Raw genomic sequence first — 15,785 nt, 5'->3', positions numbered from 1 at the left:
TTGCAGGACACATGAGAAGGAAGGACCTAGCATTCGATCTTGTGTCTAAAAACAATATGTTTTACAGAAACCAGTTAGGGTTTCATCTAAAAAACACGCGAATGATTCGTCGAGAGGATTTCAGTGATGTCTGTCCCTACCATTTTGGTAAAAACGGTGAAGGTTTTCGGCATATGGCTGCCTTTGTGTTTAAAGTTTGCAAAGAGTTCTTTGATGATTGCTCAAAAATTGTTTACTTTAAATTGTTTACTGTGACGGTCGAATTAAAAATTTCCAGTCCCATCGCTCTCTTACTTTATGCTTTAACTTATTTGACCTGTGTTCGTTATTCTTAACAAATCAACGTTTAAACAACAGATCCCTTCTTTGCTTTTGTATTTTTCAGGTCTACGTTAATGTATTGATCCTTTTCCTTGATATTCTGTATCATCTTCAATATGGAAAAGATGAGCAACGGTTTGTGAAGACAGGGAAACGTCGGCTTCGTCTTTGGCGGGTCTGCAGTGATTATAGTGGGGAAAATTCTGAAGTTCACCCGCCACCGACCTTCGACGATCTCCACCTACCGCCGCCACCGACCTCAGTCAGCGACCTCCTCCACCGACCTGCACCGACCTCCGTGATTAGTGGGAATATTCTGAAGTGCGTTTCGTTACTTGAAGCAGATACATTTCGAAAACTTAGAACTTCGAAAACATTTATAGAACTTCGAAAACATTTATAGAACTTTGAAATCAGTTAGTGAAGTCCATTTTGATGCATTTATTATCCATTTCTTGTGTGTCAGTGAGCATGAATATGAGCATAATTCAATTTCCATCTCGTTTGTTTCGTTTCTATTAAGTGCAAACAAATACAGTAGTGAACGTTTCTATATTAGGTAGTAGTGAAAATGCAGTAGCAACAAATGCAGTAGTGAAAATTTAATTGCCTCTTGAGACGGAAAATAAAAGCGGGTAAATTGATACGCGCCTTTATGCGCAGATAATTGTCAGCTGTTAATTAATGCTACACAGGCAAACGGAAGAATAAACTTAGTCATGCCCAGACAGATAACAGAGGCTGAAAACTTTCATGCTCAGAAACAAGTCAGTTTAATGACTCATTGACCTCCAAAAACCAGACTGTAAGTTTAATAGTGGGACATGAAAAGAGCAATGGGCCGGACAAACTCCAGTATGGTTTTTGCTCTGAATCAGCAATGAATTGCACTGCTAGAGTGGTCCGGGTTCCCAACCATTAGCTTTAACTCGGAGGCCATATCAGAAAGTTAAAAATTTTGTCATGAATTCAAAACTTTTCGCAATTAGCCTCACAATCTCTTCTTTTGCTACCAATGTCTTACGGTTTTGGTACTTTCGGAAAAAATTAGTACAAATTAGTGAGTGAATACTAATCTCGAGTTCTTGTGAGCTCTTACCAGATAACTATCTTGAACGACAGAGCTGTATTTTAAGGTGGGCATTAAATCTCGCTTATTTAACCATTTAGCACAAGTTAGTACGAATATTGCAAGATAACTATTGTTTAATATCTGGGGAGTCTGTTTTCAGGGAAAGCTATTATTTAGCCAGGCAGTCAACAAAATTTTCAAATAGCCAAATTTTTGTATTCAATTGTCAAAGAATTTGACCATCGCCAGAATTACATTTTAATACACCCCTAATTGAAAGGTTCAAATTTTCGTCTATAAAATTTTTGCTTGCCAGCGGAACGTATGTAGCTAAATTTGACCAGTCAGAAGTTGTAATCTGCAAGCTGGACATAAATAGCCCACGTGAAAAGAACGTGAATAAACTCTGTGAAAATGAATATTTTGTTTATTTGGTTCATTACAACACTATTTCAATTTTATCACATGGTCGTGTAGGCTTTCAAACCTTTGATCATAACCCCATTGCGGCCTCGCACTCAGGGATTTCGATAAACATAAAATGACTTTGCTTCAAGTCCCTCTATATCGCAAATTATTAAGTTTCGAATGGTCGTTTTGCAATTTAGACCTAATTTTCATGTCTGTGAAAAAGGCGTCATACTACACACCTAAGTTCAACCTAACGTTTAAATGCATAAATTTTCGTCGGCTGCTAGTTTTGACTTTATTTTGGCTTCATTTTGATTACTCCTTAATAGCAACACCTGCACAAGGCAAAATGTTAAACTTAAACCAATGTTATACCCCCAGCAAATGTATTTAGGTAGTTATCTAGTTTGCTAACTTCCAGGTATACTTTAACAGAGTTAAGACCATAACGTGAGCACAAAAGCGCCCGAAGAAAGAAACCCCCATATTCCACACAGGAAAAGCTGATAAAATTTTGACATTGGTATAGGAATGAAGTTTACTGAATGTGCGAAATCTTCTGACTAGAAAACAATTGTTTCGCTCCTGATTAAAACTGAAATCAGCAGTAAAGTTGAATGCAAGGATTTTAGCAATGATAAATTAGGAATATAATGTTATTAGAATATGATTATTGACTCAATTTTGAGTTAAATTGAATATTTTGTCAGAAGGTGAACAATGATTATGCATTTTAAACTACATATTTCGAAGTTGCTTGATTACTGAATGATGACTTGAATCATCAAAGCTTGCGCACATTAAAAACATGTGGAAATGAAAAAAGCAATGTAAGTCCTCGATAACTCAACCATTAATGTCAAACTTTTTGCGACACTACGCCGCAACACGTACATTTGGCACTTTTCGTCCAAAAAATCGTGGAAAAAAGTAGCACTACTTCGTCACTTTTGTCTATGATTCATGTCACTACCTTCCATGGTCTTTTTTGAATTCATTTTTCCTATAGCTACAGTTCTTCTTTTAAACTAATTACTTAAGACATATTTCAGAAACTAAATTTTGTTATCATATTATGATTACGTTCTCATGATCTCATTAAAAATCAATTAGTTATTCTTTGATTTGTGCTGTTCAAAATTTTTCTTCAAAGTCTACTCACAATGTCCCGGTGTGCTCTGCCTCCGGCTTGGAATCAACTCAGCTGCTTAAAAGTAAATTGAGTTAATTCGATAGAATAGATAAACAAGTACAGGAATAAATTAATTGAACAACAGAAATTAATTCAAGGTACTAAGTTGAAATTATCAAAAGATCCCAATCTCTCTAAGCCAATTTGAACAAGCAAAATTGTCTATTCTAATATCAGCCTCACGAATATCTCGTTCTTGGCTCTCGACGTTCTTTATGAAAGTCTTTCTTCTATTAAGAAAGACCAAATTTACTCGACAACAACTACTTTCTCTCTCTCTCTCTCTCTCTCTCTCTCTCTCTCTCTCTCCCTCCCTCCCTCCCTCCCTCCCTCTCTGATTTTGTTACTCAAGTTGAACTCCTCTACAGTATCAGAGTTATTTTGAGCCTTCTATATTTCTGCTGCCAAAGCAAACCACCGCGGTGTTTTACTCTTCCTTAGCAACTTTTCGAATCACCGCGTATTAGAACGAGTGATCAAACAACTTTATTCAAACCGCTGCTATGGAATATATCAAATGCGTCTGCCTTACGTGAAGTTTGTTATGACTTCAAATGAACAATTGAATGATCTGAACGCCTTCTTTATACATTGCTGACTACTACTCAAGCTATTCAAACTAAAACAAAATGGGTATCAGACTTATGACGCTACCAATTAATCAATCAGTCAAACTATGAACTCAAGATTTAATTCTTATTTTGGGAAGTTTAGTGTCCCCCTATGGATGCTATCTCACAGATTCCCCAAAAATGACAACAATGGAACTTGCCCCGAGGATTGTACTAACTCGCTATCAAGTTTGACCACGATAAGGTAAAAACTGGGTGATAAATAGCTTTTATAAACTTGCCCCCCCCCCCAGAAAATCCATGTTGCTTCCCATCAACTTCTACCTGCACCCGTTTTTGTTCCACATAAATCTGGATCTCGAAATGGCGTTAAATTGCAAGCCAACAGTCTTACTAACAATTTGTAGGAAACTGATTTTCGAGACTCACTTTCTATCACTTTCAATTGGGACACTTTTTTTGATAAAAGTAGGATTCCCCAAATTCTACATCTGCTTAATTGACAATTTGTTAGCAGTTTTCGTTCGATGATAGCCCAAAAAACAAATCATGGACATATTTAATGAATATTTTCAAACCTTCTCAATTTAAAACTAAGTTCATCTTACTGTCACTGTTTTCCACTCTCGTTTGTTACTCTAATCTCAAAACATGAGACGTGAAAAGCGCTGACAAAATCGAACAAATTTGCTTGTTTTCGGAAACGTTTTGCGGCGTAATGTAGTTACAATAAGTCAACAACGCATGTACATGTACATAAACAAACATTTTGCAGTAACAGCAAAAGAAGATCTGAACAAAAGAATTTTCTCCTAATGTTAATGAACTATTGAAAATACGTCCTCAACTATTGGCAATAGGCCAGATTAAATGATCTATACTAATAGTTACTAGTTAAATTACTTTTCGAACAAAAATTTTTTTCAACGGCTTACAAATCATTGTAAACGATAGGGGACAAAACAATGAAATAAAAAAAGAACAAAAATGTAGACAAATATGGAAAAGAGGAGAAAATAATATACTGAAACTATGTAGTGGACTATAAAACGTTAAAAAACATAATTTTTCTGATTATGATTCAACTTAGTGAAAGGACAGGAAAATGTTAAAAATACGGCAAAACTGGCCAACTCGCGAATCTTTTTTGATAATGGAGTAATCAAACTATAAAAACCGTTAGTTGATCATTTTACAATTCGAGAGTTGCAAACAGGAACTTTAAGAGCAATTGCGAAAAATAAGGTCGATAAGGGAGAAAACTTTGAAAGACAATGTGCCGCATGTGAACAAAAAACTTAAGATAATCTAAGAAATGTTTCCAAAGTTAAAGTGTCTGAACTACTTGTTTGTGAGTAGCCGCTTTTAATTTTGTCTAACTCAAGTCAATGCCTAAATTAGACTGATGATTAACTTGAGAAACCATCCTAAATGTGTGAACATGTGTAACAAAAATCGAAACAAGAGAGGTTCTACAATACCAAAAATGGGCCCGAGTTCTAATCAAATTTGATTTTTGTTCAGGTGAAACTAGTGACCCCCTGTGTGATAAACGTGGCCTACTTCCCCTTTGACGTGACTCACTGTACTATAATGATAGCTTCATATGGACACACCGATGCCTCTCTTGTGTATTCGTGGGACGAGAAGGGAGTCGCCCTCTTCAGAGAGAACCTGGATGACAATGGATTCCACTATCTCTACGCACATCTCACCACAAAGGTTCGGAACACTTTTCTTAATCTATAAAATGTAAATTCAAAATTTTAATAACCATAACAAAAAAGCCTACAGTTTAAAAATCATTTTATAAACATGAATAGTTTGATCCTTAAAACTACTAGTAGAAGCATGTTCTAAAACATTGCCCTTGTCTGTCTGCACCTAAGTTGAGCTATTTTTTTATAAGTTGAGCTATAAATTTATTCTGAATCTATTGGAACAATTGTTTTAACAGGTCGCCGAAAAAAAACAGGCAATAAAAACTGTTTGCCCTCTTTTTTGAAACAGATGATTCTTTTTACATTTATAATGCCATTTCAAGATAAAATCTTTAGAAGAAACAACACTGGGCGTCTGATTGAAAGAAACTAATATTTCAAAACCAAAAGATGTATTTTTTTATTCGTTTTAAAATTTGCGTTTCGAGCAGTGTTTCTCAAAGAGATGTTTTATGAGTGTCCAATATCTCGTTGCAGTTGTAATTGAAACAATCTGACTAGATATTCAGTAAAAGCAGCGCGGCTAAATTACTGGCTTCAATTATTTACTTTTTCAGTGGTCGTTTTATGATATTTGTTCTAAAAGTCCAGACAATATGTTAGAATTAATTTTGAAGATTGACTATACTTTGTCCATAATTTTTGACGACCTTTTTTAATATCTTCGGTTGCATTTTTTGAACTGACAGCTATCGAACTAATATATATTCTGATTTACATTTAGGCTCCGTTTGCAATCAAAATTGTTTTTAATTCTTTTCAATTTTTTGTTCAAAAATTTAAATTGTTTCAAGAGTTATGAAATGTTAGACGGCTGCGAGAATACAATCTAATGTATATTGTGCATAAGATAAGCTTGACATAGGTCAACAAAAAGCTGTACCCATTCAACGTAAGGAAATGAAGCCTTGAGATAAAAAAAAACATGACAAGGAGTTATTAGAGATGCGCAAGTGCGAGAGCTTAAAACCAGTTTGTGTAAAGGTAAGCACACTAGACTTGCAAGCAAGAGATGCTGGTTAGATTCAAATAGTATCAGTCCATTTTCACGCTAGTTGCGACAGTTTAGACCCCCTAACATGAAATAATAGATAAATGATATGCAAAAAGACTTTTGATCCTTCAAAACACTTCTGAAAATAAAATTATTGATTAACTTAAAATTATTTCAAAGATCTTCTATCATAGAAAGTTGTGAACTTGCTCAAGATATGCCGAAATAACAGATAAATGACATTCGACAAGACTTTTGATCATTAAAAACACTTCTGAAAATGAAACTAATTTTTTCTCTTTTTTTCTCATTGATTCATGGTTAACTATTTAAACGTCAAAGTATTTTAAAACAACTCAGACTGCAGAAAGTTTTTTTTATTGAGTCATGATATCCAAAAATCCGGTATTTCAGTGAAAGGCTAATTTTGTTTTTCGGATAAAGTGATAAAAATATGTGTCTCTCCTGTTTATCATTCTTGTCATATATCAATTTTGCTCCCAATTTTGCCAGTTTACTTTTCTTTTGTTTTGTTTTGACAGTTTTGTTCTGATTTTCGCATTAAATGGAACAAAAATTGGATGATAGAATTTAATTTTCAAACCCATATTACCGAGTACCTTTGTGTTTTACGAGAATATCCACAGAATTGGTTTTGTTCCTTAAATTAGATTTAATTCAATCGAGATATGTTTCTTTGTTGTTTCATTTCCTATCGTCCTTGGAGGATTTTTTAAGTTTTTAAGTTGTGTTTTCCTCCCAGAAGCGAAATTTCTACCGAGGGCAGAGAAACAAAAAAATGAAATCTTAGTTTACCCTCAGAAGTCTTCAAAAATTGATAAACAAAACTAAGTCACATGCTGCAAATTAACAAATTTTTTATCGAATTCTGATTCTGACCTTTTAGCCTACTTTCTATATAATCTAAGTGACTTTTTGGAGTAAATTGATTGGTTATCATCGCGATAAGTCTCGAAGGAAAAAAAGTAAAAGATACCCTATCTCTAATTAGACGGTTTTTAAAAATATTTTGGATCAAAGACAGACAAATTCGATTAAATTATTGTTCCAAATCCTATTAATCTTTTGTTGGCTATTTTTGAAGCCTTCTGTTGGCTTTTATCATATCCGGTTTCCTAAAAGAAGCGGAAAATAGAAGCTCCATTTTCAGTTATTTCTGTTTTTACTTAATAAGGGAAACCTGAGAACCTGTTGTAAACTGATTTAGATTTCCAAGGTGCGGTGATGGAGGCGGAAACATAAAGTGACTATTTTGAACTTATTTCTTATTCTAAAGGATTTTCTTTCAGTGCTTATTTGTAAAGAACAAAAGTGCTTATATAGTGCAAAACCACCACAAGATAGAACCATTAATAGTTCTTCAAAATTTAGAACGAAGGAGTTTTATTGCATAATAGGAAGGTGAATTTTGACTCAAGACATGAACTTTAAATTCACTCGATTTTTGTGTCGCATTTTTTATTTCTTGCTCGACAATAAAAGTAAAAGTATAGCCGCTTTTCTCCTTCAATATTTTGAGCGATAACAAGAAAAACAAAACATGATGCTAAGCAAAAAGGAAATTCTTGCTTAGATATTTTAGATTTGAATTTACGCCCACTGCAGCAGATAATGAAAAAATCAAATTTTGCAACCTTAATTAACATCGTGAGCAAAATTAAACCAACCCAACCTGATAGAAACAAAAAGTCCTATTCATACATACTGGCAAGCATATTAATTTCAGTACAGACTTGATATCTGCTGGAAAGTTCGAAACAACTATGGAAAATTAAAATTGTATTGCAGTGTTCCACGAAATGAAATTGGTTTGGGACATGGTCTGAGTTAAAAGTCTCATTGAAGATGATGTGGGGTCAGAAACATGCATTCGCACATAAAACTCGTGTCACATAAATCTCACCTTGACATGCCGAAAAAAACTTGACATGCCGAAAAAAAATCGGTGGTTTGGTGTCAGTTTAATTTTAAAAAATCATTTTGAAACCGCGCCAAATTGACGTTTCAATCTAATTTTTGTAATTTTGAAAAATGAGCGCTGATAACGTTAATTGGTGCTCTTTAGGTAACACCCCCGCTGAAGCAATTTCTAATTGATCCCCCAACCGCCGGTTGTTTAAAAGTAATTAATCCAACGTTGATTTAAATCTATTCTGCCCCCCCCCCCGGGTTATAGTGGGCATATAAGTTTTACACAGCCCCGGGTACACTCTTACATAGGTGTCATTTTCGTACATATTAACGTGCTCTGTAGCAGCATTCAATTTGTCGGTGGGGTCTTTAAAACAAAACACGGAGGGGGATCAGAATAGATCTCATAAATCATTCAAGATTGCTTTTCTATAGAATATTTATTTCGCAGCCTATATGAGAAATATCCCAAATCGTCAAAATAATTTCCTTAGAAACAGCTAAAATCTACGAAAATAGCATTTCAAATCTTGATAGGGGTGTTTTTGAGTAAACTTTTAACGGAAAAACGTTTTCGGAGTTTTGGAGTGCACAAGCAAACTTTATACATTTTGACTGTAACTATATTTTCAGGTTTTCAAAAGGCTGCATGAATTTTATTTTCGTTGGCTTTCCGATACGACTGTGATTATTTTCTATCAATTTAGACGAGAAAATGACGTGTCTATGATAACGGTTTTCTGGAACCACGAATTTTTCCCAGTAGTTTCGAAAAAACTAACTATTTTTGGTCACTGATAAATCTCGCTCTGTTACATTGATTTAGCAAAAGGGCGCCCGCTTTGCAGCAAACCGTAACCCTTTCAAAGGCATCAAAGGTAATTAACTACTTGCCATATGTTAATTTTAAATTTTTAGAGTAGCATTTTTAACAACTCTATGCGTATTCAAACATCGGGTTTTTCCTATTATAGCCCCCAGCTTAGTGAACAGATGCTTTTAGCGCCTCCAATCATGGTAAATATACTATAATGAAGGGCTATAATTAAAAAGACCCTAAAAATAGTTTACTTCTCTACAACTTTTTATAAGTGTAAAAACTGGAGTGGGTTTGTTGGCATAGACTGTTGAAAACAATTTTTTTTCGCGGATAGGGAATTAGCGCCCAGTTTTTATAGAACAACCTCACGAGATTTTACTCAGCTCCTTTCATCTTTGTATTAGTTCAAATAATTCCTGAAGGAGCTGACAGTTAAAAATTGCGTAGAGATTCTTCAATAGATGAAAAAATTTGAGTTCTCTTGATTTTATCATTTTGAAGAAAAAGCCGAACAAAAAATGAGAATTATTTTCAAAAAAGTGCCGTTGGTAAAACAAAATTCGACACTTTGAAAAACTTTTTCTGGTTTGATTTGCTGAGGAATAAGTACTTATCTAGTTTAAATGCACCACAAGGTCGTTAACAATTCTCCAAAAACTGGAGCAAAGTACTTTAATTGCCTTAAAGAATGACAATAAGAGCTCTAATTTAACTGAATTGCGCGTTTTTTCCGTTGCTAAGTCGGGAAATATGCCTCGTGTGAACAGGACTCAAACCACTCAAGACAATCGTTGAGGTCAAAACGTTTGTTAACAATGAAACAATGAAGCAATCGGCACCAGGAACTTTTATTCTGTTTGCTGTAAATTCTGTACATAAACATTGGTCAATCTCAGTTTGAGCTCTAAACTTTTTGTTTTACTCACAACTGCTAGTTACATCCAGTTCCCAGTTGGGACCCAAAGTTTTTCTTTGCAAAATTTTATGGAACTCCTGAAAAATTGAAATCTGTTATCCGGAATGATTAGCTTGAGGGAAACATGCTTTACATCTTCCGCATTTTACATAAAATTATAAGAATGTGTCTCAAGAAAAAATAAACATACTTTTTTGAAACAAATTCAGATTGTCTATTTCCACTGAGCATGAAGTCACTATCATTCTTGGCAAGGAGGTAGAAAGGATTGGTTTCTCATTTACTGATAGGTAGTTTACTATTTTACACTACCTACTCACCCAGCCACAGGGAGATTGTTTGAATCATTGTCACCTGAGGAAGGGGGTGTTGATAAATTTTACATAATTTTTTTCTCAGACAATGAGCGGGGAGTAAAAATTAGAAACAATGAGCGGGGAGTAAAAATATTGAAAAACAATACAACTGACGGAAATTGGAAAGACGATACGTATCACTCCTTCGTTAACTAAATATTCGAAGAGAGGTCAACCGTATGTATGGTCAATATACAGCATCAAGGCTCATTTTATGAATGGTTTGTTGTTCTTTTTCATCTGATTGGCCAAAATTTTGATAACCAAGCTGATTTAAATTGAATTTGAATCGCCCAAAAATTTACCGATGTACTTAATTTGATAATGTTTTTTAAAGGAACTGTACCATTTGTGCACTCATATTGGAATCGTTTTTAAGCGAAATGTGTTAAATTTTGTCTCGAAAAATGCTGCTAATTCAACGTGTAACTACTAGGCATGTAAATAACTTAACTTGTGTACTTTTCAAAACCAACTAGAATATAAAAAGGTCAGTTTAGTCGAGGAAAAAAGGTTGTTTGGGACCATTTTCAATTTAACTCTTTTTTTGTTCCGAATTCATCCAGCATTTTGCTAATGCTAACAACGATCCGAAGATGAGATGAACATTGCCAGTGCCTCAAAACAATCATTGCATGATAATATACGAGAAAAATTTAGCCGCACAAACTGAACTTCAAACGCACAAAAAATTGAGTTAAAATTTTGATATTATTTCATAAATTCCGGAAGTCTTTTGTTTTATTTTAGACTGGAGTGTTCGACACTGGCAACTTCTCCACAATAGAGGCGAGGCTTTTCTTCGAGAGGAGATACAAAGTGTTCTTTGTCCAAGTGTACATCCCAGCTGCTCTCATAGTGTTGCTGTCTTGGATTGGATTCTACATCCAGAGAAATGCAACCCCAGCCAGAGCTTCGATCGGTTAGTTTGACCACCCATTTGAATGCTCGAATTGAAAAAGCCAGTCTTTCCCATCTGCCACATTATAACTCCCCGCGAAATTATAGCCTCCTCCCTCCCTTTGTGGTATGTTTGCGGCAATGGGGGTGTCGAACGATACGTATGTTATATGACAATAACTAACTGATCTCATGTATAGTGTGTATCTCATGTATAGTGTAGAAATTGAAACTTAAGAATAACAGAAAAACGAAAGTTAAAGAAATTTGAACTAATCTTTAAATTTTCTCGATGAACCGTAAAAACCGAAACCGAAATTAGACCAAAGAAAAATATCGTTATTTTTACAGATCAAAATTAGAGTTACGATTTGATTCTCTCAAACTAAGTTGGTACCAAATTTAAAATAAAGATATTATTCGGACCTGATAATCTTAGTAAACGAAACACCTTGAAAGTACACTAAAATTATTATTTGAAGATTTAGGCATGAACAAATGACCTGGAACGCATTTTTCGGACCTTACATAATACGTACGGATATCCAAAAAGCCTAGAAACCAGGCCACATTTAGGGCCCTTAAAAGGTATTTTCTCAAATGATTAGGCTAAATTAAGCCCGCAGGACACAATTATCTCAGGATATGAAAAGATAACCAAGTATAAATAGAGCTAATTTTTAAGCCTTTTTCTTAACCCAATTTCCTGATTCTAAATTCACTTGATTGTTATACAACCTTCGTTATTCTCAGTAATAGTCTTTCCTTAGTTCGATTTTTCTAACTTCTTAGGATTATTCGATAGAGTCGGTGTAGACTCGGAAAACAAAACAAATAGATAAATAGAAAATTGTTAGGAGACCTTTTTGTAGTACACTCAGTTTGATTCTAGCATAGTCTAGTAATTTCTTTATTTAGAGTTTGGCTTTAATTCAAAACATAACATAGCTACTTAGGAACATAGGTGGTTTTCCAGAGATCAATGACTATTAGGTTAGGTTAAGATCTCCTGGGACTTGGACATCGAGAGAGCGACTGCAGACACCTTCAAGAAGAGAGTTTATAAGAGTATCAATTGCCGCGCTCCTTTGGAGACTGAATAAGTGAAGTCACTCTGAGGATGCGAGTAAGACTAACCCATATAGTATTGATGGGCGAACCAAGTAGACATTTAACACGGTCTACAGTAACTCTGAATTACCTGATGGGCAATAGATCTTGCATTCTTTTTTCAAGTGGTTGATACTCGTCTGGTTGGGTTGTGGAGTGAACTACGACGAACTTCGCTTCATCTGCAATTTTAGTAGTGTTTGGGGTCACAGGTTGATCTCTTAGTATAACTTAGTTGCATTGAGAACTTGGTATACTTCTCAATCACAGTACCACCTATTTTATAATTGTTTTCTTTTGTCCATACACTTAGCTCGTAGTTGAGGCTCGTGAACTCTGAATCCAACTTTATCATTACTTTTTTAAAGATACTGCTGCCTCCAATCTGAATCTTAGGAGTAATAGAAGGGCCTGGTATAACCCTCTCTGTTATATAGGATAATAGGCTTGCGAAGTTACTACTACTCTAGTTCTCTGTTTTTTTGAATATTTAAGTATATACAAATTGTTGGGATTTGATTAGGGAATCTCCCCAACCCAGTTTTTCAAATTTTACATATAGGTGCTTACCAACCATTAACCGATAGTCAAAAATCGAGCTGGACTTTCAAAATAAGGACTAGTAGGCCGAAGAAACTTCATCATACCTATCCAAAGTTAATAGTTATCAGACTTTGGCTTTATTCAAAATCAATTATAATCAGATTTTTATGATCAAAGTGCGTTCTTAGATCCTGTAGTGGTCTGTGTAATTTTGAAAGCACATCATCCTTGGTGCGTTTTTGGTGACCTGATCATGAGTAATTTTGAAACGAGGACCTCGAACTGGGAAATAATGCTGTACGTGTATAATAACGGCATTTCGCCTTTATGTATATGCTTTGGCGAGCGACAAAGTTGTCAAGGGTAGCTTTGTTGACTTTCGACCGTTGAGCTTTTGAAGTATATTGCTTTCTGAGCTTGACAGCGACCTAAGCACTCTATTATTGTAAAATCTCTTTTCAAACGTTCTAAATTGAAGTGTCACATTCTATATTTAACACCGCTTTGAAAGGCTTAAGAACTGCTTTGAATTTGAATGCAGTTTTAATAGCGTTCACACTTTCACACGCGAGAATTAAACATATTGTACATTAATTTTTGCTATGTTCCCAAAGTGTCAAGAACAATTTTAAAAATCCATTTTGCGGCAAAATGCTGTCTGTGCTTGAGTTAAATAGGTAGCTGTAGAATAACATGTCTAAATATACTAATTGGTGAAATTCGATTTAAAGCAGACCCAACCGTGAATTAGATCACGGTTGTGACTAGCAAGAGTTGACCTAAATTTGGCAGGAATGATTTTAATAGCGCTCGTTAATGTGGGTTTGTACATAAATTTCCGACCCTCTCATCCATTAAGTTTTGATGCCAAAAATTGTCTTAATCACTAGTTGAATATTAAAGTTTGATAGGCTTCTAAAACTGACATAAGTCTCCGCAGAATTTTATGAATTAAACCAGGTTCGAATTTTTCAGCTCAAGAGGATATAAGAGTGGGTCTGCAATTGAGGGATTTTTTTTTACAAATTCTCACCATTGCAGCCACTTTCATTATTTTACCAACTTAGTAGTCCACTTTTACGTATCACGATATAGGACAGGAGTGGGGGTGGAGAACTCTTAAGTCGCCTTTGAAGTCCTCCCATTGCTGTCTTCAGCCAACTTATATCACAGTTTTGGCCTGGGAGATGGGCTCATTCCTCAAAAATCCATCAGTTGAAAACCGACCCATACAATATTATATACCCTCCGAATAAATTGACCACCCTCACCTCAACGCCCTTATTACAAAATTTAAACCCGCTCCCAGATAAAAACCCCCTTTGGCAACAAGATGGAAAAGCGTTTTGGGAGACCACTTGACCCGGAAACATGAACCAATAATTGTTAACGGAAGTTTTCATTATATTAATCACCAAATTTTTTCTCCAAATAATCGCCAAATAGAGATCTGAAAAAATGGAAGTCTAAAGGGAAGTAAAGCCGAAACAAACAGTGGGAAAGTTATTAATTAGAAACTTTTTAACTTGTCAGAAGTAGCTCTCAATCTAGTTTTACAGTTCCGAAAAAAAACTCATCATTGAACAATATAACCTCAGAACATCCATCTCCCAAAACTGTCTGAGCAATAGAACGATTTTAATCGTTCCGTTGTGATAAGATCTGAAAACAACATGATATGGACTGAAGCTACAGCAAAAAATTATTCAGTCATCATGTATTTTTAAACAAATTATTTTGTTCAGAACACCAATATCAGTTCACGCAACGATGGGAACACAAAATAAAATTAAAAAAAATAATAAGTCAAAATAATTAGACTGGGCAGCATGACAGGAATTAGTAGAAAAATTTGTACTAGATAGTCTGTCTATGTTCTATTGCCAACAGATTTGTTGGGGTTAGCAACTTTGTCTGATAGTTTCATTGACATCGGTTTCGAGAAGCAATCTTCTATGTGCTTGAGTTTCAGCCTCTTTAAGACATTTTAGAGTTCTCTAATTCAACTTTTAGAGCATGTAGCTCTTGGAAAGTAAAGATAGCTCGGGGACTTTTCAGGCTCACACAAAGATGAACTATACTGAACAATGTGTTGGTCTCTTGGTCCATCAAAGGAACTCCTTCGCTGAACTCCTTAACTCACACCAAATTTGGTCATTTTTGCTTATGGCCACTTGATGTGTTTTTCTAAGCAATGCACTCAATGTCTCTAGCTGAGATTTGTTTTGTGATGCTTGTTTCAAGGGCATGCAATAAATTAAGTTTAATAATGACTTCTTTCGGTCGACATTCTGTTATCACTCTGAATGTTCCACTGACTAAGGTTGCCCTGAGTTTTAATATTTCCAGTCTTGCTTTTTTGCGATTACTTAGGATTACCTTACTTAGACCCGATTCAAGGGTTATAACACTGTCGAATACTTTGAAAAATGTCAGGGATGGTAGCGGAGAACTCCTATATCCATCAAGGGCCTCCCTTTGCATCTTTGCAGACCACTATAACATCAGAATTTTGTTCAGGGATAGAGTTGCAATTCTCCGAATCCTATGGCTTGAAGATCGACGCTAACAACTTTTTGGTCCTCTTAGTTATTTTCCACCCGTTAATAATACAATTTTAGTACAAACGATTTAAAAAATCAACAATTAGATAGTTTTTCATTGGTTACAAAGACCATTGAATCTACAGTTTTACGTTTCTGAAAACAGCAACTCATCATTCAAAAATATCACCTCAGATGACTCATCTCCCAAAAATGTTGAAGCGAGAGAGCGATTTTAATCATATGGATAACAGGATATGAACTGAAGCTGTAGCAAATTGTGTGTTTAGTTGTCATGTATTCCTAAAAACACTGTTATGCATAGAATACCCATATCAAGTCAAGCAACAGTAAGAACACAAAAGTAAATGAAAAGTTGATT

General features: G+C 35.0%; 1 protein-coding gene across 3 annotated transcripts in view; it reads left to right on the top strand.

Annotated features, from left to right (window-relative positions):
- The window catches only part of LOC142339043 (glycine receptor subunit alphaZ1-like), a 114,229-nt gene that overhangs the window by 61,290 nt on the left and 37,154 nt on the right, over positions 1–15,785 (top strand). For all 3 annotated transcript variants that reach the window (XM_075388699.1, XM_075388700.1, XM_075388701.1), the window contains exons 2-3: positions 5,093–5,290; positions 11,058–11,229. In XM_075388699.1, the coding sequence (XP_075244814.1) occupies positions 5,093–5,290; positions 11,058–11,229 (370 nt within the window). The remainder of the gene's footprint in view (positions 1–5,092; positions 5,291–11,057; positions 11,230–15,785) is intronic.

Source organism: Convolutriloba macropyga, chromosome 5 (genome assembly GCF_964194025.1).
Source record: "Convolutriloba macropyga chromosome 5, txConMacr16.3, whole genome shotgun sequence".
Classification (NCBI taxonomy): Eukaryota; Metazoa; Xenacoelomorpha; order Acoela; family Convolutidae; genus Convolutriloba; species Convolutriloba macropyga.
The sequence above is the reverse complement of the archived record's forward strand: the minus strand, read 5'-3'. Positions and strand labels throughout refer to the sequence as shown.